Source organism: Mercenaria mercenaria, chromosome 15 (genome assembly GCF_021730395.1).
Source record: "Mercenaria mercenaria strain notata chromosome 15, MADL_Memer_1, whole genome shotgun sequence".
In the NCBI taxonomy this organism is placed as follows: domain Eukaryota; kingdom Metazoa; phylum Mollusca; class Bivalvia; order Venerida; family Veneridae; genus Mercenaria; species Mercenaria mercenaria.
The window spans coordinates 17,659,053-17,681,839 of record NC_069375.1 but is presented as its reverse complement, the minus strand read 5'-3'; the positions used below and the strand labels follow the sequence as shown (position 1 = coordinate 17,681,839).

At 34.2% G+C, this 22,787-nt stretch overlaps 1 protein-coding gene across 1 annotated transcript in view; it reads right to left on the bottom strand.

Annotated features, from left to right (window-relative positions):
* Positions 1-3,573: 3,573 nt before the first annotated feature.
* The window catches only part of LOC123560581 (A disintegrin and metalloproteinase with thrombospondin motifs 12-like), a 41,809-nt gene continuing 22,595 nt past the window's right edge, over positions 3,574-22,787 (bottom strand). Inside the window, exons 18-27 of the mRNA XM_053524665.1 lie at positions 22,344-22,421; positions 20,676-20,827; positions 20,095-20,239; positions 19,481-19,607; positions 19,130-19,229; positions 18,053-18,148; positions 14,275-14,422; positions 13,223-13,351; positions 5,552-5,677; positions 3,574-3,878 (exon numbers count right to left, since the gene is read on the bottom strand). Coding sequence (XP_053380640.1) covers positions 3,772-3,878; positions 5,552-5,677; positions 13,223-13,351; positions 14,275-14,422; positions 18,053-18,148; positions 19,130-19,229; positions 19,481-19,607; positions 20,095-20,239; positions 20,676-20,827; positions 22,344-22,421 — 1,208 coding nt within the window. The 3' untranslated portion in view covers positions 3,574-3,771. The remainder of the gene's footprint in view (positions 3,879-5,551; positions 5,678-13,222; positions 13,352-14,274; positions 14,423-18,052; positions 18,149-19,129; positions 19,230-19,480; positions 19,608-20,094; positions 20,240-20,675; positions 20,828-22,343; positions 22,422-22,787) is intronic.

The following is a 22,787-nucleotide window of genomic DNA, read 5'->3' as shown; positions in this document are numbered from 1 at the left end:
AAGCTCTAAAATCCATCGAAAACTGAAGAGATTGTTGACTAAATCCTATTGAAGATGTAGAAAATGATGTATTGTAAACAAAGTTAGATTAATTAAACAAAATTATAAAAGAGCGTTCGTACGTAAAAGACATATTAAAATTTGATTTAAAAAAAGTGAGATAAAAACAGACTGATTCGTGAATGATATGGAGCAGAGTTATAGACTAAATAATGCCGAAGAAATCGGGAGTACAGAAAAAAAAACATACATGGCAAATCCCTAAATATATAAAAAAAAAATAAGTGATAATAAAGTTGAAAAAGATGAGGCCGTGTTAGTCCAAAACCAAACGACATCGTTTGCATGAGAAACGCAAATGGCACCAAATAACTAGAAAAAATGCGAACAAAAATTACAATAGATAACCAGCAAATGCTGATCAGCAATAAGTATCATTTTAAAACCCTTTACAAATACATAAAGAATTTAATCCTTAAATGAAAAGACTTTAAGAATTTTACACTAGTTAAGGTAGGATGGAGATATCTGGCCCGAGGGTAAATGTTTCAGTGGTAACAAGGCGATGTCGAGTTACCGCAAAACATTTATCCGAGAGCAAGATATTTCCATCAGCACATTCCACCAGTGATAGATTCTTCCTTTTAAATAATGTTTGTTTTCTTTAGAATAGGAAAAATAAAATTAAACGAATGTTTTTTTCTTTTTCTTTCTAGCACTACTTCGTTACAGTAGCGTAAACATTTACGCATTCAATCATAGATCGCAGAACGTGAGTCATCTTTAACCCAGATATGTAAGACGAGTTTTTTCTAGCACCAACAAAAGCACGGGAAAATACTGTCTGGTATGAAAGAAATAGATATCAGAACCCTAAGATAAGCCATCCTCAGACTTGCATTAAGAATGGGCAAAGACAAACTTCTATCCAAGGATCTAACACGCAAAAACTACAAAGTATGAATGTGCGAACGTGCATTAAACATAAAACGCCACACAATTAAATGCTGAGCTGAAAACAGGAACTTGTACTTTAATGGGACACATGCTCAGAAAACAGAGCAGAGAGAAATGCCACTTTACCCTGGTCAAAAGGTTATAAAAACTTAAAATTAGATTCCAGGTTTCAAAAACTAACACATATCTAGACTATTTGAATTGCAATTGTTATACATTAATTGTGTATACTATGACATCAAACAAGAACTGTCTATTGACAGCGCGCTCGACTTTTCTCAGTGCTTGACTCTGAATTAGAGCTTTGCCAGTACAATCTCTACAAAACTTACCAAAAAATTCTAAGTTAAAAAGGGGCATAACTCTGTCAAAATTCGAATCAGGGATTGTTTCGCCTGTTGTAGACTTTGATAGTAAATATATATTTTAAGTTTCAAGTCAATAGCTTTGATATATTTATGACTTTATCAAAAGCTTAAACCAGCGGCGACACCGACGCCGACGCTTGGGCGAAAAGTCCAGCTAAAATCGACATGATCTGAAGCCGATTAGGCTTTTTGTAATATTTGAACCATCTTTTGTCTGAAATGTTAAAAAGAGAAATCATTACTGCATTGCACAAGAAAAAAAAATTGTCAATCACCTTTTGATATGATTTTTAGTATTTTTTACTGTTTTTGTTGTTGTTCTTGTTGTTAGTTTTGTTTTTCCTTTGTTTGTTTGTTTGTTTTTGTTGTTGTTGTTGTTTTTGGCTGCTTTTATTTGTTTTCTTTGTTTCTAGTTTTTATTTAAGAAATAATAAGTGAGCTTGTGTATGAACTACTCTGATATTCAGGACAATTCTAGAAAATGTGTCACAAACACGGATGCCCCCGCAACATGAGAAAGGTCATAGGCATGATACTGCTCACAAACATAAAGAAGTACGCTATGCCCTGTTTATTTAATAAAATATTGTAGGAAAGCCAGGAAATTTAGTAATCTATGTAGTGAAAATTGGTGGTGAAACTTCAACCAAGGACTGTGACCTTTACTTTTGCGCATTAGCCGAATGAAATGGTTTTTGCACAAAACACATCGACTATCCATGCTTATTATTTGCGTCAAATTATTCTGAAATCGGACCATGCATTTCAAAGTTATGGCCCGGATACGAACACCACCCTTTCCCGAACACACAAACAAACAAACACACAGACACACAGACAGACACACACACACGGACAGGGGTATGACCCCGTCATTTTATGGAAGGAGTAATAAAAACAACTCTCTATCTAAACCAGATTGTCTATTCGCAAAAAGCTAGTCTAAGTTAGTCGAACAAGCCTGCGCCTAAAAGAGATCTTTTTCTCTCTCTTCTGGGGGCTTGCATCACTCTTTTATCTGATCAGATCGCTCTGTTGTTTTACTAGTAGAGGATGAATTTGGCGCCCTGAATAGCTGCCTTTGTGAACATGTTTGTGATGAGAAGGGCGCTATATAAATCTGGTATAAGTTATAAAAGCAACAATTATAACATAACCTTTCCCATTGTAATATTATGAACAATACATGTCGGAATCTTGATGTATTGTGACATAACAGCCATTTTTGCCTGAAGTACAACTGTTTCGTTCTGTACATTTCGTGTTAGGCACTGGCAATTCTCTCTTTTGAAATGTATATAATAAATTAATTTCGTAATGAATGCATTTGGTGTATGTAAAAATACATTGCAACATATTATTGTTGACATTTATAGATGTTTTAGATGTTACTCTTTACTCGAGAATATATATTATTAACTATCGTCACGTGAAGTTTAATTTGAAAACTGTGCTCGCTAAGAAGATTTTAATCATTCTTTTGAAGGAAACGTTTTCGATTTGCTCTATGAATTTGAATTGGAAACACATGAAATTTAATTTGCATGTCAATATTTTACGATAGATTTCGATAATAACTTATATATATATACGCTGGTTCTTGTGTTTATTTGTCGTTACATATATGTGTACACGTATATGTGAGATGCAAACTAATGATATGTATATTATAACTGTTTCAAGACCTTTAAAAAGTCTACAATGTTTGACCAAAATTAAGGAGGTAGACTACATTTTACCAAGGTAAATTCAACTGCTCTGTCCCTTCATATACAATCTTTATCAACGTTTGAAGTACATGACCCTCCAAAGGTATTTTTTATTGAAAGAAGCAGGAAAATACGAATATTTAACACCTTAAAGTGAATTTCAGTTTCATTGTTATTATAGAAGTCTGCATAATTGATATTTTTTACTAATATGCGCGTTAGCTTTCAAATATAAGGTTAAAAATGTATATGTCGTTGTGCTACAGATATATAGGCCACATGATATATGCTTTTATTTGACTGACTGCAACTTAACACTATCCTCAGCAGTCCCATCTTACTGCAAAAAAGACAAAGTATTAAGTAGCAGTTTTGGTAACATGTTTCTATGTTGTTGTTATTTTTTTTAAGATGTGAAAATAGTATTGCTTCCGGGACAATGGCACTCGTGTCAATTTAAATGTTTTGGTGACTGTCATCTTTCTACGTAGAAACAAAATATATTTCAAAAATGTATTCAATCAACAGAAATATCATCAAATAGATATATATTTTATTTCAGTATATTTTATCAACACATGTGCTAACAAACAAGCATGTCTTTTACAGGTTCCTACGGCAAAACTCAACGGACCTGTACCCCCAAAGTAATGAAAGATGCAATACACAGTATGTGTTTTCGAAGTTTATGTCCGTCACAATTTGTTTATACACGTTACCCTGCGAACTGCACTTCGTCAGTATTGACAGAAATTGCATGTTTTACGACAGTTTTTCCTCATAAATCTCTCATATGCGTTGTCTTTACAATACTTTACATCGTATTTTGAGCAGTCAACACAGTCTGAAAGGGAAAAAATATTATTTATGTGCACCTTCAAACATGTCTCAATTCAAATTACACAAGCTGACGAGTAAACAATCTTTTGCTGGTTTCTTCTTTGATTTATGTTTACTTTTTAACTCATATACTGATTTATAATTATCTTATATAAATATATATTAAATACTGTTAGGTAGTAGTAGTGTGTTACTTAAAAGAAATGTGTTAGCAGATACGAATGTACCTAAAATAGCCCACCTGGCAATAGGAATATTTACACTTCTTGAAATATAGTAAGTGTGTTACTACAAATGGTGACCAGTATATTTTGGACCTGATATTCGCCTGCACCTTGAAAGTCAAGGTTGTGTTATTTCGAAAACACTTAATGTTCCTTTCTTATTTTTAGTCCCCGAGGTCTGATCTACCTGGAAACCAATGACTTAGTTTTACATACAACACACTGCCATGATATAGCGAACAGTTTTCCTCAGTTATTTCAAAAGTTCTCTTTGGTGGATGCCAGAGTTACAAAGTGGATACGAAATAGACTATATGAAATAACTAGATCCCCATGTTTGACCTAGAGCTACAGACCTGTGGTTTACATGCAGCTTTTTTGGAGTTTCAAAATATTTACGAAATAAATTAAATATACATTTTCAAAAATGTCAATTTCGCAATGAAATGGTTTCCATGTTTACTCATGTTTCCTCGTAGCAACATAATTTTGTCTTGTTAATTACCTACACCATTGAATGTAACAGGCCAGCTTGGTTTTTTCATTAACAAAATTTCAAATGGTAAAATCGTATCTATAGTGTCTCAAACCGATCTGCTTGCATAAACGGACTGCGCTCTTGGTATATCAATTTGTTTCTTTTTTCGTTTGCTTTAAACCTATCCTGTAATTGAAAATATATCATTACTTTTTGAAATGTGTACTTTCAGATTGGTGTTTGATATAAAAAAAAATGACATCTGCTTCCGAGGGATGTACTTTCTAGATTATTCATTGATGGTTGTTTTAAATTCGAAAGATCATTTCAGATGTGGTATAGTTTCATAGTATGAATGCAGATATGCCTATATATATATATATATATATATATATATATATATATATATATATATATATATATATATATATATATATATATATATATATATATATATATATAGGATACGCTTAAACAGTATGTGAAAAGGTGTGTTGCTTAAATAGCCACATTTCGCTTATTTACTCAGAGTGTGCCCATATTATCCTATAATCTAATACGACTAGCTAATAACATAAATACATGTAGAGCAAAATCTATCTCGAGTTGTTCTGCAATAACCCACGCGCGTGCAATGACGTCATCCGATCTAGGTTTCCAAGTTGTTTTTTATCGTAGAATAACCCAAATGTTATTTTCAAAGTATCAGGTCAAAACTCATCAGTGACTATAATGTCAAACTGCGCATACTTAAGGATCTGTACCATGCAAAATATATGAGTTATGGCCCCTTGAAATTTTACAAATGCAAATTACTGCTGAAAGTCCTCTTACAGTTTTCAAGCGAAATGACCAAAACGTACAGAATTATATCACTATAAAATCAACTTACGCACCCTATTCTAAAGTAAATATTCCATATTTCTATATTTACAAGAGGTTTCAATTTGCACAAGAAAGTATGAAAGTGGTTACCACGACAAATATTGCATGACTCAGGACAATGCGTCTGCATCCATATTTTATATTTCGGGTTATGGCATGCATCTACTCCTGGATCAACTCTCTTACATGTTTCCTCATCCTCGCACGATCCGTTGCCTGAAAATAATATGCTAGCATAATGAAAAATGTTAAGAAAGCAGAGTCATTCCTACGAGCGTCCTGCAAAAAGTCCTGCCACTGATGGCCTTCCGTAGTTTTACCTCAAATACAATGAACAATTTACTTGCCATAGTGTAAAATGGACAAATAGAGAAAAGTGAAAACTTCACAGATCGCTCAACACGACAAAAACGAAAATGTTGCAGGCTCGGTTTAATTGAGCGTGTTTATGGACGGTAGTGGAAATGCATGCCACCGTCCATGCCCTCTAGCCTCGGGTTGAGCAGAACTCAACATTTATACATGCTAAAAGTCAGAAAAAACAATTTAGAGACATCCGCAGATGACTGGAATTTGTAGCTATATTAATTGCCGCATTAGGCTTAATATAGATTCAAAGCAGATGTTTGATAAATTATGTGGTATATATATGGATCTTAGGCAATTTCAATGCACATAGCTTTTGGGTCGTTTAAAGCTTTTAAAGCTGGGAAAGTATCTGCCGAAGGTAATTCCAGTTCTGGTTCCTAAAACCTATGTTACTAGGCAAACATTGCTGCTGTTAAAGCTCTGGTTGAACACGATGAGCGATTGTCCGAGCTGTAATAGCGTATCAAAAGGCAGTCTGCGAACAATTCTGAAAGTGTGTTTGGACCCGGTGTAAAAGCCCAGTTTTTCCCCCTGGGAAAAAACCCGACAAGTCATTTTTTGCTCAGGGAAAAGTCTGACTAGTCAGTTTCTTCCCCCGGTCAGTAACGCACCCCCCCCCCCCCCCCCCCCCCGCCTTGAAATTGGTTTTCTGCTAGGGTAAGAAACTGACTCGTTTTTCATTTGAATAAATCTATATCTTTCTTTTTTGTAACTTTAACCAATGTTTTCTTTTTTGTCAAATCAAAATTTAAAACTTCTGTTTGATTGCCATTATACCCAAATACCCAAGTCACACATACGGCGCGGTTAGCTACGTCTAGCCACGGATAGAAATTTAGTAATCCGTATCGATCCGGATTGGTACAGATTGATAAGGATTTCTAATTTAAGGTACAACTCAGGTACGGTTTGGTACGGTTCTACTATTTTCTATTTTGATATGGATTACTTCGTGTGACTGGGGTATCATTATTTTATATCTGTCAGGTGCGGGGAAGAAATTGACCGGTCTGTTCTTTCCGCCCTAGCATGTAGCATTCTGTCTGACCTGTTAAGTGGGAGAAAAAAATGACTGATCATTTCTTTCCCCCTTGCTTATTCTTGACCTAACAGGTAGAAGAAGAAACTGACCAGTCAGTTCTTTCCCACTACCATAAACTTGACCTGTCATTACTTGCTCTATTAGAAGTGGGAAGAAACTGATTTGTCAGTTCTTCCCCATCCCCACCCCCAGCCAGTACTTGACCTATCGGTAGGGAGGAGAAATTGACCAGTCAGTTCTTTCACCGCTAGCATATACTGTTTCCTTTATTTAGGTTTCTGACCGTTCCAAGGCGGTGCCCCTATTTTCATATTTTCAGCTGGTTGTTTTGTCTGTCTTGTATTGTCTGTTGCATATGTTTTCTTGTTTGTTGCAAGCGTTTTTCCTCCGCCCCACCCCTCCCGTAGTGCCATCTCCTTTCCCTTGCATTTACGCTACTGTTTGCATCCCCTCCCCTTCACTTCTAGTAAGTTTTCGTGGTTCCCCTTTGTTTTGGCAGCCGAATCCCAAGACAGTACTAGATTGTTTTTCCTACTTGTGTGGGCGCGTTTGTATGCTTGTGAGTTTATAACGGTGCCCTACTGTTTTTCTTATGTGTTGCTTGTTCGTTTTTCTATGTTATTCAGTTGATCATAGTTGTGTGTTTATCTTTGGTAGATGAGTGTCTGCGCTATTGTGGTGCTAGGGGGCTTGAGAGGTGTTGCACATTTCATTACCTCTCATGAACAGACTCAATCAAACCAAGTCTGCTATTACTCTTCTTGTTTGCATTCTTTGCTTCCAAAGGATCTTTTTACAGATTTAATTACGTTGTAGTGCGACTGTTTTTAAAGAACATGGAATTCCCTTGTACATTCGTCCTTGTTCAACTTTCCCCCTTCGTATTCCCCAACCCCCGATCCTATTTCGCCTTTTACCATTTCCTTCCCCCAATTAATATTTAGCATAAATTTATATGTACTTGTTGGATGTTTGAAGCAACCCGTCTGAAATACTTTTCCATAACAGCTTTTTGTTGTAGGCCTACTTTGTAAATGCGTGGCTCTGGGGCTGTGCTTTTGGTTCTCTTACTTCCGAGAAATCTACCCTTATCTATTACTAGTATCTTTTATTAGGTGGGGGACGAAATTGACTGCATGGTCAGTTTTCCCCCCACCAAAACCATTTTAGTACTTGACCTATCAGGTGGCTGGCCGGTCTGTCAATTTCTGACTAGCCAGTAAACGTGGCCGTTACATAGGGAACTTTTGAAAACATAAAAAAGCTGTAAAAATCGGGTTATTTCTAATTTGCTAACAGGTGACGAGATATAGTGAAGGGCTGATAATAAGCAATAGGAGTGAATCTCCGCAAATCCGCCCCTGTATTGCCAAGAGAACCATAAACTTCGAAAAAGATGTTGTACGCAGTTTTCTTCAATTCTAGTGGGGCTGTCGTTTAAGTGCCTTGTCCGTCTGGTCATACAGTCCCCGGATGATTCTACAAGAATTTTGTACTGAAGAAAGTGAAAACGTTTCGCAAGATGAAAACGTCCAAGCAAATGATGGTCAGAAATCCATCTTAAACACGACAAAGCCTCCTAACAAGGGCGAGGTTTTTAATAGAAAAAAAGTGGAAACTTCACAGGTCGCCCAACACGACAAAAACGAAAATGTTGCAGGCTCTGTTTGATTGAGCCTGTTCATGGACGGTAGTGAAAATGCATGCTACCGTCCACGTCCAGCACCGGGTTGAGCAGAACTCAACATTTACACATGCTAAAAGTACAAAAAGCAATTTAGAGACATCCGCTGATGTATTCAAACGGCGGTGAACATGGAACCTTCAATGATACACGTGTTGAGACGTGTAATTCCATAAAGAGCGGCGTTTGGTCCCCAGATAAAATAAAGGGTTTGCCCCAAACGAGAAAACAATGGGCAGAACTAATTAAACTGGAATTTAGGAAGGGGATCTGAGGTTATGGAGCCTGAGTATCACAGAAACTGTCAAAAGACAAAATTAAAAAGCAGGCACCATATCCAAGGGGTGATTAAACAACACCCAAGGCTATGAAAGCGGGAGTATTGGAACCACTCAGGCCGAAAGGGTCAGGTTGAGAAACTAAACAGTACCAATAACACGACAAGTCTTTTTTTGCTGATAAAAAGGTAAATAGATTACAAAAATGTGTTCCGGTAAATGGGGGTAACTATGAAGGTTTGTAGTAAAAATATTTTTTGCAGGACCCTCGTATGCACATGACTGTCAATACCTTTTCGTTCATGAGGGGTTGGAAAGTCATGGTAATTTTCGCATTTGATTAGGTAAAAGTGAAGCTGAGCATTCAGAAAATATGGGGAAAATATTGGAAATAATAAGTTTTGTCTGCAATATAAAACAGACGTTTGTATTCTTTCAATATTGCAGGTGTATGAGGGTCCTGAAAAAAGTTCTGTCATGGGGTTCTGATTTCATTAGTGCTACGTTTTATGAAAATTATCTTTATTACAAACCTTTAACGTATTCCCCCAGTGCACATTGGAATGGCCTCAGGTCCATATATACGACACAATTTTTCAAATATATGCTTTAAACCTGTATCAGGCCTACTATGGCGTTTAATATAGCTACAAGCTTCAGGCGTTTCGTCCATTTTACACTTTGACTAGAAAATTGGTAAGCGTACATGACTGCGTGTATTTCAATTTAAAATAACTAGTATGTCATTTGAAAAGCAATTTGCAGATGATTAAATTTCGTTAGCAATTGGACACACCATTCAAGTGCGATGACGCGTTTAACAAAATACCTGGGATAAAACTACGGAAGCTCATTAGTGAAGGAACTTTTTACAAAGTAATGTTTTATTAAGTATTTTGGAATAAGCTAGGAGCCTTTGTTGTTACAGCTTTAAACCATGCATATTTGTCAAAGCAGTTTTCAGTTACACAAACACAAGGTAAGGTATTATTACATGTATCCTAAAGGAATAAAAGCCTGAATAGTTTTTTAAAGAATTGGAGACCCATAACTCTTCTTAATACAGTTTATAAAATAGCTACAGGATGCATTGCAAATAGAATTAAACCCACTCTAAACAAATTGATAAGCAAAGACCAAACAGGATTCATAAAAGGCAAATGTATCGGAGAAAATACAAGAATAATATATGATATAATGCAGTATACCGAAAAGAAACGATATCCCGGGACTACTTCTTTTAATAGAGTTTGAAAAAACATTCGATTCACTCTCATGGGTCTTTTCTCAAAAGACACTGTTTTATTTTAATTTTGGACCATCTATTAAAAGCTGGCTTAACATTCTTTACAAAGATGCACAATCAGCTGTTAACCAGTGTGGCTATCTATCTGATTTTGTTAAGATAGGCAGGGCTGTAGACAAGGTGACCCAATTTCATGTTATATATTTATTTTATGTGCTGCGGTTTTGTCCTTAAAAATAAGAAATAGTAAATATATTAAAGATATAAATATCAATAATATGGAACACATATTGTCTCAATTTGCAGACGACACAACAATGATTTTAGACGGGCCAAAGGACTCTTTAAATCTGACTCTGCATGTTTTATCTGATTTTACAAAGTTATCAAGGTTAAATGCAAACTTTGATAAAACTAAGTTTGTATGGATAGGAAAAAAGAAATATAGAAGTTACAGTATAAAACACGGTGGTAATTTTCCTGGAATCAGCATAGCTTTAAAATGTAAGGCATAAAATTCCATGTAGATCTTAATAACATAATATAACTAAATTATCAGGAAAATCTGGACAGACTTCAAAATTTAATAAATCAGTAGAAAAGGAGAATCCTCACACCTATTGGTAAAATAGAAGTGATAAAAACATTATAAATTTCACTGTTTAATCCCCTTTTTATTGCATTACCATTACGCCACCCGAAGCTGTAATGAACAAAATAAATAAAATGGTTTTTTTTAATTCATCTAGCAAAGAAATGATAAAATCAAAAATAATTTCATGGTTAAGATTATCCCGAGGGATGTTTAAAAATTATTAATATTACTGCTTTTAAAATGACATTAAAAACAACTAGGTTAAGACGAATAACAGGAAACGCTTATCGGATCAATTTCTATTGATGCAAAAACTCTATTGGAAAACCTTCATTATTTTTTAACAATAATTTGTTAAAGGCACTCGCTACAGTTTTTCCAGACGGGTCGATATTTACCCCAACACCGTGCCAGTTTGGTTTCAATGTAGCTCACTGCAGACTTGGTGCAGTCTTCTGCGCATGCCCGGAAGTGATTATCTATTGTTGCGTACGGCAAATTATTGTATGTTCGCATGCATTTAATGTACAATATGTTTAATATACTGACTAAAGGTTAGGGTAAGTATCACCAAGGTTACAAAATATATATATTTAAGTACTTTTAGTTCAAATTGCTTCAATCCGACATATTCTGCAGTCTCTTATTTATTACCAACGTTCAAACTCTTCATTGAGTCACAGCTGTTTCTAATCCCGTACCGTACCAGTACCGTACATTCGTAAACTACAGGTTTTGTTAAAAAAAAAGGGCGGAAACTTTCATCGTTCTATGACATCAAAATGGTTCAGAAACACCTTAAAATCCGCTTATTAAGAAATCTGCCGTTTGATAATTCTGTATATATATATCTAAGTCATTTGCTCAAACACTGAAGGAGTATTTTGTACCAACCTGCGTTGTATAAATGCCCGCCACACCCCCACCTCGTTGTAATTTGATTGAAGCGAAATCTAATATGGTGACCTATCAATTTTCTTTTTGTTTTAGATTAAATAGACATAACCAAAGGTATGTGCAGAGTTTGATTAAATTCTATTATGTGAAACTCGATAAAGTAGCAGAAGTGCCGACTTAAAACTGACAAAAATATGCAAAAATAGCCCTCGGTCTGCTGAACAAGTATTCCTTTCTTAACAAAATCATGTTCTTTTGATTTCTCTGAGCATGTTTCAAATAAATATATTGTTTTCCGAGATAAAAATGCTTAGATAATCAAATTTATGCTGATTATTGTACTTTACTGAAAGATATTTTAGGATTACAGAAATTTTGAAAAATGTTTAAAATAGCACCATACTTAGGGGCAAATTAAATTGAAACAAAGCTTGTAACCTAGTATTTTTATTTCATTTTTCAATACATCTTAACATGATCTTATAATACAAAACATTTCATCAAAATCTATTATGGAGAAAAAAAAACGAAACTGTAGCGAGCGTCTTTAATAGGTACAAAAAGTATTTTTCTTAACTCATGGTTTAATGCTGGTGTACATTACATTTAAACAGTGATGGTTCTTTTTTATCAGTAGAAGAATTCAAAGAAAAATAAAACCTTCGAACAAATTACATAGCTTTTCAGGGAATGCAAATACAATTAAACACTTTTGTTAAAAAATAGAGTTTTACTGTAAATAGCATAGGTGCTATTTATGGACCAAAGTTACCACCATACAGTAGATTTATAATAAAACATAACAAGGGGTCAAAAATAATGTACGACATTTCAAATGCAAACACATCAAAGACAACGAGTCAAGAAAAATGGATAGAAAAGTTAAATTAGGATTTTGACCTAAACGAATGGAAGTGTATCTACGAATTACCTTTTAAAATCGCGAAAAACACAAAGATACAATGGTTTCAAATTCGAATTATACGCAGAATTATAGGAACAAATGATCTGTTGGACCTGATGAAATATAAAGATAGTCCGTTGTGCTCTTTTTTGTAAACAGGAAAACGAAACAATTGAACACTTATTCTGGAAATGTGATACAACCAAAAATCTTATAAATCAGCTCTTGAAACCAGCAACTTTCTTCCTTGAATGAAAATATAATGATGTTTGGATACAGCGAAAACTGATGAATCGTCAGCAGCCAAAAACCTAGTACTGGTCTTTTTCAAAATGTACCTTTATCAATGCAAAATGCTTAATTCGTCACCTACAGTAATAGGAGCCAAAATTTACATATTATACAATTTCAATACTGAGAAAGAAACGGCAACACTTAATAAAAATACCACAAATTTTAGAAACACTTGGAAATCTATGAACACACTTTTGCCGGAGTTGTGCTGATTAAGACTGAAAGAAAAGTTAAAATAACCTCCAATATAACAAAATAATTCATATAAGAGGTGTTTTTATTTTAGATATTCTAAATATCTTTTTTATTCCATACAGCCAATTTATTGATGTAAATGGAAAAAAAAATTATAAGCCTTGTAAAAGTAAAAAGAGACAGGGAAACCAGATTAACCTTTATGATGCTAGACACGAAAAAAACATCTTTTTACAAGACCCTCGTATCATACTCACCGCATACTCCACATATTTGTAAACAGTTGGTCATCATCCAGGTTCTGTAGTTTCCGTCACAGGCAGTCTTCTCATAGTCGTAGTACTTCTTACAGGCAGGACTTTTATCCACACAGTTTCCGTCGAGCACTAAACATATTACTTTGTACATGAACAATATCTGTTTTTCACATATATCAATCCAAGTTGTAACAATAATAGTGCATAGACTTATAAAAATGTAAAGTTGGTACGCAACGTCATATGTGTACATATGCGTACACTCCTGAAGATCTGCACAAGCGGTGAAACCGGTCGAATTCTCCTATATTTTTATTGGACAGAATCTGTAATCTAGGTGGATCTCCTTCACTTTCTTCTTTTTTTACTGTATTTACAGTGCAACCTCTGAATAGGAACGACCTCTGAGAGATACAAATATTGACTGACTGATATGTAGATGTTGTTGTTCTGGAGAGGTTTTGATAGGCCAAGCTTCGGGAAACTTTTACAAAAGGGAAATGATTTTGCTATAGAAAGGCTTTTGCTGAAGAGAAGGCCGCTCTTGAGAGCTTGAATTATAATAAATTTTGGATATATATACTAGTATCTTTAACAATTGATTGGGTCTCCAATAAGACTCATTCCCTTATTACCGGGTCATTTTCTATATATTGGGTCTTTATTTGCTATCTGTTGGGTCCTTCTTCAACAATAAATACACCCAATATATGTACATTAACATTTATATAGCGGAAAATATGCCATTAATTGTTTACATATTTAATAATTCTAATCCAATTAAGTTGTATAAAACTCAAACGGTTTCATCTGTTTACGGGATCTTCAGGAGTAATACTGTATTGTAGACGTTAGTAACGTCGCTTGGTTATCGGCCTATTAAATGCCAAAACAGACGGATGCCCATCTCTTCGAGTTTTCTCTTACTGAAACATAATAATTATAACAAAAGTACAACTCTTAAATGTTGTTTGAGGTTTCTATTAATTAAGTTGCTAAAACAAAAAGTAAGGTTGAAGTGGTGTTAAAATAAAAGTTTGATTATCTATTACCATAACAAGGACCATTTCGACATCTATCTGTATCGTGAGGTCGAGTATGCTGATCACAAAATTTACTGTCAATTTCTGTATCAATACCGCTATACCTTAAACAAGATACACTACGTGTCCGATAGCCCTCTCCGCATGATTGTGAGCACTGTAAAATTTTAATTTATAATATGCTTTTTAAGGTATTAGATCACTAATAGAGATCTTCCTATTTTGAAGAGTATCCAATTCCTACCATAAAACTACTTTTACTGCAATTCTTAGGGGACGTAGGTTCAAGCCCTACTGGGACCAAGTTTTTACTTCTTTCAAAACTTATTTTGTCTTTTGAAAGTTCCTGTGATACACAGGCTCCATAACCTCAGATCCCCTTCCTAAAGTCCAGTTTGTTTAGTTCTGCCCATTGTTTTCTTGTTTTGGCAAACACTTTACTTTATCTGAGGACAAAATGGAATTACACGCCTCGAGGTTAAGTTTATTATTAAATTCTCAGTATGTACAAAGCATAAACATGAGATTCACATTCTAATAAATAACAATAATAATAAAGACACATGATCAATAGAGGACAACTCTTCATCAATAAACGTGAAGGAGTCAAAATTGAGGTTGTTTTCAAAATCAATACAGTAATTATATCTTATTAAATTTAGTAATGAAGATCCAACAATTTGGTTCTAATGTTTGTACCTCGTTACCTATTCTATAATTAGAACTTTTAATTACCTCATCATACATCATTAGCTAGGTTTGTGATTGGTCAGATTAGCTGCAAACGCTTCTAACTGTGTAGCATAATGACCATAAATATGTTACTAGGTCAGACATTTGGGTTATTGTGTCATAATCATTGACCGTGAGAATTTTGAGAAAAACATGCGTTAATTACTTTTAAAATCTCAACACGTGTATCATTGAAGGTTCCATGTTCACCGCCGTTTGAATACATCAGCGGATGTCTCTAAATTGCTTTTCGTACTTTTAGCATGTGTAAATGTTGAGTTCTGCTCAACCCGGGGCTAGAGGGCGTGGACGGTATCATGCATTTCCACTATCGTTCATGAACAGGCTCAATCAAACCGGGCCTGCAACATTTTCGTTTTTGTCGTGTTGAGCGACATGTGAAGTGTCCACTTTTCTCTATTTTATTATTGATTTCTTGTACAAAACTGGATAAAGATGAATCTTATAAGCGATTTCTTGGTGTTCAAAGTAAATTTACTCCTTAAACAGAAAGAGTAGAGTAACACATCTTTAAAAATATTGAGTTACACGCGGTAAAAGTTCTCTATTTTGCTTTCACTCTTAAATTATATATTGTGGAAGAATGATGCTTCTTTTATTAAAATCAATGGTAAAATGAATTCTCTGCAGCAAACATTTTGGATGGTGCCTATCACTTTGAAATTTGTCTCTTTTTAGCTTGAGGCAATAACACAAGTTATACAAAATTTATAAAAAATACGCCACGGTAAAAGTTGTTTTATAATTGCAAAATAGTGCAAAACACGGTTACCTTTCAGAATAAACGAAGCAAAGGCCATTTTGTAAACATCCTATTAGTGATTTAATACCTTAAAGAAATTAAGAATGGTGTCAACGAAGCATGATAAATGTCCCCTGAAAATGTTTGATACAGTGAAACTGTTAGGTTCTATCTTTCTAAAGTTAAAATATGATAATGAAACATCTGACACGTAAAATAATTTAAAATAATGTCTACAAATTAACTTGAAAGGCGTTGTTCACTTTAATCATGGTCAGATATCTCAGAAATTAACACACGAATCTATACATTTTATTTCAACACATTATAAACCGCATGCTTATTTATGACTGTGAGTTTCATTAATATCAGCATTGTAGAACATTTTCTATTCGAGAAAATATTATGAAGTTTGTGATTTTCCCATAGACTCCCATTATAAAATATTGAGTAAGGTCCAAACTTTTCACTCCAGTCTATCAATAAAACATATTCTAAGTACATTCTGAAGTTTTGATATATCAGTGTTTGATCAAATTCTACATTGTAGAAAAAAGTCGATTCGAGCGTGCAGAACTACCTTACATGAAAAGAATTCGGCCACAAAACGTCAGTCGAAATAGGCATATTTTCTTAATGATTTGAACAGGGTTTCATTTAAATTGGATGAAAACTTCAGTAAGAGTTGAGTACACAATGTTCTGTTATAGCTGAAATATTTCAAAGTATCGCAAAGCCATAACTCAAGGAAAAATAATCCAACATGAAATTCATGCTGATATTCTGGATAGAAATTGTTGGAGAATGCAGTTGTGATATTTCAAAATCCAACAAGAGTCATAGCTCCAGAACTAAAAAAAATTAAGTGAATGAAGTATTACCATGCAATACAAAGTCCCTTACCTGAAGGCACCTAATTTTCTCTGCTGAAATATAACATAATAATATGATATCTATCTGTATAAACATTATTGTACTAGATATGTTTACTATATGTTATAACACAATTCTTGGATTACAATTTGCATATAAAAAATCCAGTTTTTATTGGTTATTTCATGACATCTATAAAAAAAAACTTTGAAATATCACAACTGCATGTTCCAACATATTCTATCAAAATGACATGAAATTTGAATTGTGTTTATCTTAATGTGCATATACTGATTTTTCTTGATGTTTATTATGTTTTGCTGTTGTCATTTTGTTGTTGTTTTGTTTTGTTTTTTCACAAAGTCGATGCATGTATATGCGTTTAAGTGTTTTACTTAATCTAAGGTACGTGGTTATGTACATCCTCTCTATTTTAATTTTGTTTTCGTGCTGGTTTTTATTTATAGTGCAAATAAATGAAGAATTGTTGAAATGTGATACGCGTGTGAACAGACGTATACATCACGAAACCACTCATGCATGTTCTGCTTAACGAAATTTGTATTAGAAAATAAAGTAACCGTTTTATTAATTCTATATTGCAATTTTGTCTTACTTGTAACCAACTTATAATCTTACAAGGACCCCATTGGAAAAAAGCTTTCTAGCTTTTATGGGCCATCCTAGGTTACTACACACTGCTATAATATATACATGTTGCTTCCAAGTCTAATTAACTTTTGTTTCTATAAAATAAAGGTACACATAGTATTAATAAGCCTAGCTGTGATACAAAATACATTGTGATCTTAGTTAACTAGTTAATATATGTTTTATTTATGTGAAACTATAACTTTTTAGTTACCCAACTACTGGATTTTAGCTTAAATTTGTGTAAATTGTTTTAATGTGTGTTAAATGTCATTTGTAACTTGTGTATGTATATGTTTGTTTTAACCTATATAAACATTTATCTATCTATCTATCTATCTATCTATCTAAGTTTTTCTTATCACTGATCAGTTCATTAATTATTGGTATTCTCATATATATGATAACACGTTGTGAATTTATAAAACATCATATCGCACATATTTGTGTGTGTTTGCGTTTGTGTTTATTTGATAATGTTCAAGGTGTTTTAATTTGCAGTTCTTCAAATACAAATCTTGTCGATTTTTATGCTTTTTTCTGTTAGTTCTCTAGCGCTTATGGTGCTATGTTTTAAAAGTTCTAACATTAAAATAAAAATTCTTACATCTTGTATTTTTACACTATGTAATTGCAAATAATTTTCCAACTCAGTCATACAAGGTATATCGCCGGAAAATCGTTTCTAACACAGTCACAGATGTCAAAAGGAGCTGTATAAAAGTAATTTTCTCTGACATTCAAATTAATATGATATAAAATGCTTACCTTTGACCAATTTCCCTTCCTCCATCCACATATATTGATGCATCGTGAGGTAAGATGGGGCTTTAGTGAATCATTGCAATAAGCAGAAGAAACAACCTTTGGAATAAATGCCGAACAAAAATGTATACATGTTTCAGATCAAAGTCTAAAGTCAAGACTTATCTGACACGGCATTTAATTTTATATCGTTAAATTGTTATCGGTGTGTTTCTGCAATTTTATTACACGTTAAAATAATAAAAACAAGGAGCTGCGTTCAATAAACGCTTGATGCCCCCGGTGGCATCCTCGTCGATACAAAGCAACCTAAGTCCAAAACGAGGTCAAGGTCAAACTGAGGTCAGGTGATGTTTGAAGATGAGAAATGGTCACAGGTTACATCTGTATTATTATCAATTCATTCTTGCAAGCGGTGTTAATGCTAGACGAAACGGTCCCATTCGGTTAACCAAGAGATGGCACATATAAAGCAACCTCAGTCCAAAATGAGGTCAAGGTCAAACTGAGGTCAGGTGATGTTTGAAGATGAGGAATGGTCACAGGTTACATCTGTATTAGTATCAAATCATTCTTGTAAGCAGTATTGATGCTAGACGAAACGGTCCCATTTGGTTTACCAAGAGATGGCCCATATAAAGCAACCTTAGTCCAAAATGAGGTCAAGGTCAAAGTCAAACTGAGGTCAGTTGATGTCTGAAGTTGAGGAATGGTCACAGGTTACATCTGCATTAGTATCAAGTCATTCTAGTAAGGGGTATTGATGCTAGACGAAACGGTCCCATTTGGTTAACCTCGTATGGACGGACGGACGGACGGACAGGACGATCACTATATGCCTCCCGCATCAGTAGATGCCGGGGCATAAAAAGATTTCCTGAAATATCACGCCATGAAACTACTGAGATTTTATCTTGGTTTATTGACTGGAGTTATGATTCACTGTTCACACAAGGCAGTCTAGTATAAAACCATTTAGAGACCAAACATGTACATTAAAATTAATTTTATATTTTTTGTCAGCTCTGCAGTGAATATTCTTACAGGATGAACTCAGCTTTACCCACATATACAACTCACCTTATCAACGCCATTAGTCATGCTGACACATGAAACTGATCGAGACTTTGTCCCATTTCTGCACGGAACGGAACACTGGCCCCATTCTGATGTCTTCCAACTGAAGCAAGACAAGTATTCCTGGCATATACGATACGCATTAAAGTGTGTCAACATAACATCAAATAACCAAGTTTCATTGTTATATTATTCGATGTTCCAAGTCACTTTTCATACATAATTTTATGATAAGCTAGTTCATTGACTTAAACTGACGTTTTTCAATAGTCCTTTTAAAATTACTCAAACTATTATATCATAAAATCAGTTAAATATAGATGAAGTCTTTAGAATAAAATATTGACATCTAACCTTGGTGGACACGGCTGTGTATTACACAGCGAATATGTTTTCTTTGGTCTTGTTTTGAAGTCACAATGATAGTCATCAACAAAATCTCCGCTCACACTCATACATTTTATATCCTTAGTAGTTACACCTAAATAGAAATGTGAAGTTACTTTTAACACTGTCAGCATATTTTCTTCTGTATAGTTATTTTAAAAACATATTAATAATAAAACTAAAATAAAGAAATCATTTTGTACAAATTCGCACAAATGTGCTAGACAGTCGCTATCTTGGATGAAAATTCGAAACACAGACGTTTCCTGTTTACAGTTTTATATTTGTTAGAAGTTTATTTTCTAGAATGGATGTAATAATCACTCAGGTTTCTTTTGGGCAATTTTAAAGGTCCACGTGATATCCAGGTAAATTAGGTTTCTGCTGTACAGCTTATTAGTTTCTTCACACTGGAAATCATCAATCAGTAGTACATGTTTTGTATTAAATTCATATTTTATAGATATGGTGAAAACTTCAGTGATTAAATCATATTTCTAATAAAATATGCTTTTTTCTGAATTAATATAATATATATAATCTGTTGCTACTAATAAACAGAAGATGCAAATTTTACGCACCTGTTCCACAAGAAAGTGAACAACTTGTATTTTGTATCTCAGCCCAGGCATATAATTGGTGTGCTTGAGGACTCGGAATGTGGTATGTATAGGTGACATCAGGGGTTACATTTGCATACGAGTGGTAATCATAAAATCGAAATACCTACAAATATATAACCTTCTTTTTATACAGCATTTCGTTGCACACACCGGTCTGGCGTTTACAATGATTTATCCCATGCCGGTAAAACCCGTCTGGGATCCCTGACGCCAAATGTATCTCGTGTTGTTAATAACAACCAGCGATCCATGCATTGATATATTGTTTATATGAAAAAAAATCAGGTACATTGACAGTTTCTCTCCGTTCTAGTATATTCTAGATTCAAAATACGTTATTTTATGGTAAGAACGTACCGTTACACTACAAACGATGAAACTAAAGTGGAACATTGTTAATGTGCGTAACTGAAACGTCATGACTTCACTTCTGTTTACGGACGTTACTTTAATGTGCATTGTATTGATATTCTTCTATAAGAAAGAGTTCTAGAAAGAAATCTTATATTCAAAGCAATACCTACTTTATAAACACGTACCTGTATTTCAACATCTTTGGTTATTTTTCCTACAATTTCAATCGTCTCTGGATTATCAATGTATCGCAACTGTACGCCATATAAGTTGAAGAGTGCCGACCTTGATTTTTCCATTCCTGCATTCAATATTCTCTTGCCTTCAACAACCATACCTACACATGAGAAAACAGAGACAGTAAATAGTAAACGCTGACCTAAACGAGGGAAAACAAGTTTTATTATAAAACAATTCCTACCAGAATTCACATTTTGTATATTGCTACGGTGTATACGCGTTTCTTAAAGTGTACTCGACACGTCGAATAAATGAAACCCGAGACTCTTGATGACGCCACTCAAGTTCCCCTGCACCTAATATTTCATACTGGGATACATTTAGACTGTTATCGATGAATGAGATCTAAAAACTGCCATGTCCAGAAATATAACCTGATTAGACAATCGTCCTATGGTATCAGAATTTTCTTCTCCGTACAAACTGACTTTCAGGCCCGAATTCACGAAATCTTGGTAAGCAATTTAACATATCTGAATATACAATTACTGAAATAAATATTTAGAAGCACACAAGCAAATCACTTAGTAATAGCAAAACATGGTTTGAATTAGTCTTGAAAATGTGCAATGTCTTCTCACACCTACTTGCAACTGGTCAAGCAGAATCATATAATAAAAGTACATTGAAAGGAAGGATAGGAGCAATTTAAGTTCAAGTAAGGCATGGTTTTATGAAATCAAAATATACGCACTCTAGTATTCGAACTTTAGGTATCAATATTTATAGTCAGAAATTCTACTCCTTCATCATTTCGTGCAGTGCAGCCATGTTGGAAAAAAAACGATTGCTGCCAAGCGAGGTATGATTATTGCATATTTAAAGCGCTCAACAGCGTAATTTTGAACAATCAAAGAGCACTAACTCAGTTAAAAATCATCGGACCGGAACACGAATATAATAAGCAAATGAACTCCTTTTGACAGTAAAGCTTCCCTCGAAGTTTCGCAAAGTTCCAGCCAAAATTTACTGAGAAAACATCCGACAAGGATGAAGCTAATTTTTGGATGCAGGTTTATCCCGCTACCAAAGTTAAGTGTATTTCTGACAATTATGTAACATCTTTATTTGATTCCAAATCACGAATTTGTTCATGTGCTACACAAAGTAGTCCCATTCATGAACAATGCGGATGAATTATCAATGATCAAGCAGTTCTTATTCATCCTCTATCCATTCACACTGGCCATTTAGATTATATAAGATCTGTCAATGATTAGGTATTCCGGTCCATGGTTATATCACTGACTTCCAGCTGTTCATGTAAGGTCAGACAGAGTTTATCTTAGATATTAGGCACATTAGTATTTGTTTCTTATGCATGCATATTTATAGATCGGCATTTTAAATGAAAATAACTCTAGCAAAACCCGCAACCACCAGACATCTCAAGGCTTTGATTACTAATGGCCAAAAGCACAGAGAGAAATCATCAGACCAGACATGAAGATAATATACGCATCTTCTATTAGAAATACTCCGGTCAAGAAAAAATGCTATAGTATACTAGTTTTGCATAATTAAAGGGCAAATATCCATTTCAAAATTGTTGAACCAGATAATAAAATACATACGCTTATCTACTCTCATGTAAGGTCATAATATATACTTACTGAGAAAGCAGTATTTATTATGTTGCTGTAAACGGATACCAGAACTGCCTGCTGGGATTGTCGTCACGTTTGTATACTCTACAAATACATGCAGAAAATATTAGTACCATGTCAATGTGAATGTCAAAACGAATTACTTCGACTGTATGAAACAAAAAATGCAAAATGTATATTTTTATGATTACATCTTACGTAATACACGAATACTATATGCTATATACTACCATATCAGAGACTGTTTGTTTTGGGTTAAGCGCCTTTTTTGATCAGTATTTCAGTTAACAATACCAGTGTTCCTGGATTCTCTACCAATACTTACTTGTTCTCCGCAAGTAACTGTCAACATTAATCAGGGTTGAGGGACTTACTATTTCAGACAAAATGTATGTTATCATAAGTTAAAGAGAACATACGTCTCGCCTTAGGCCCAGCCTCGCAATACGT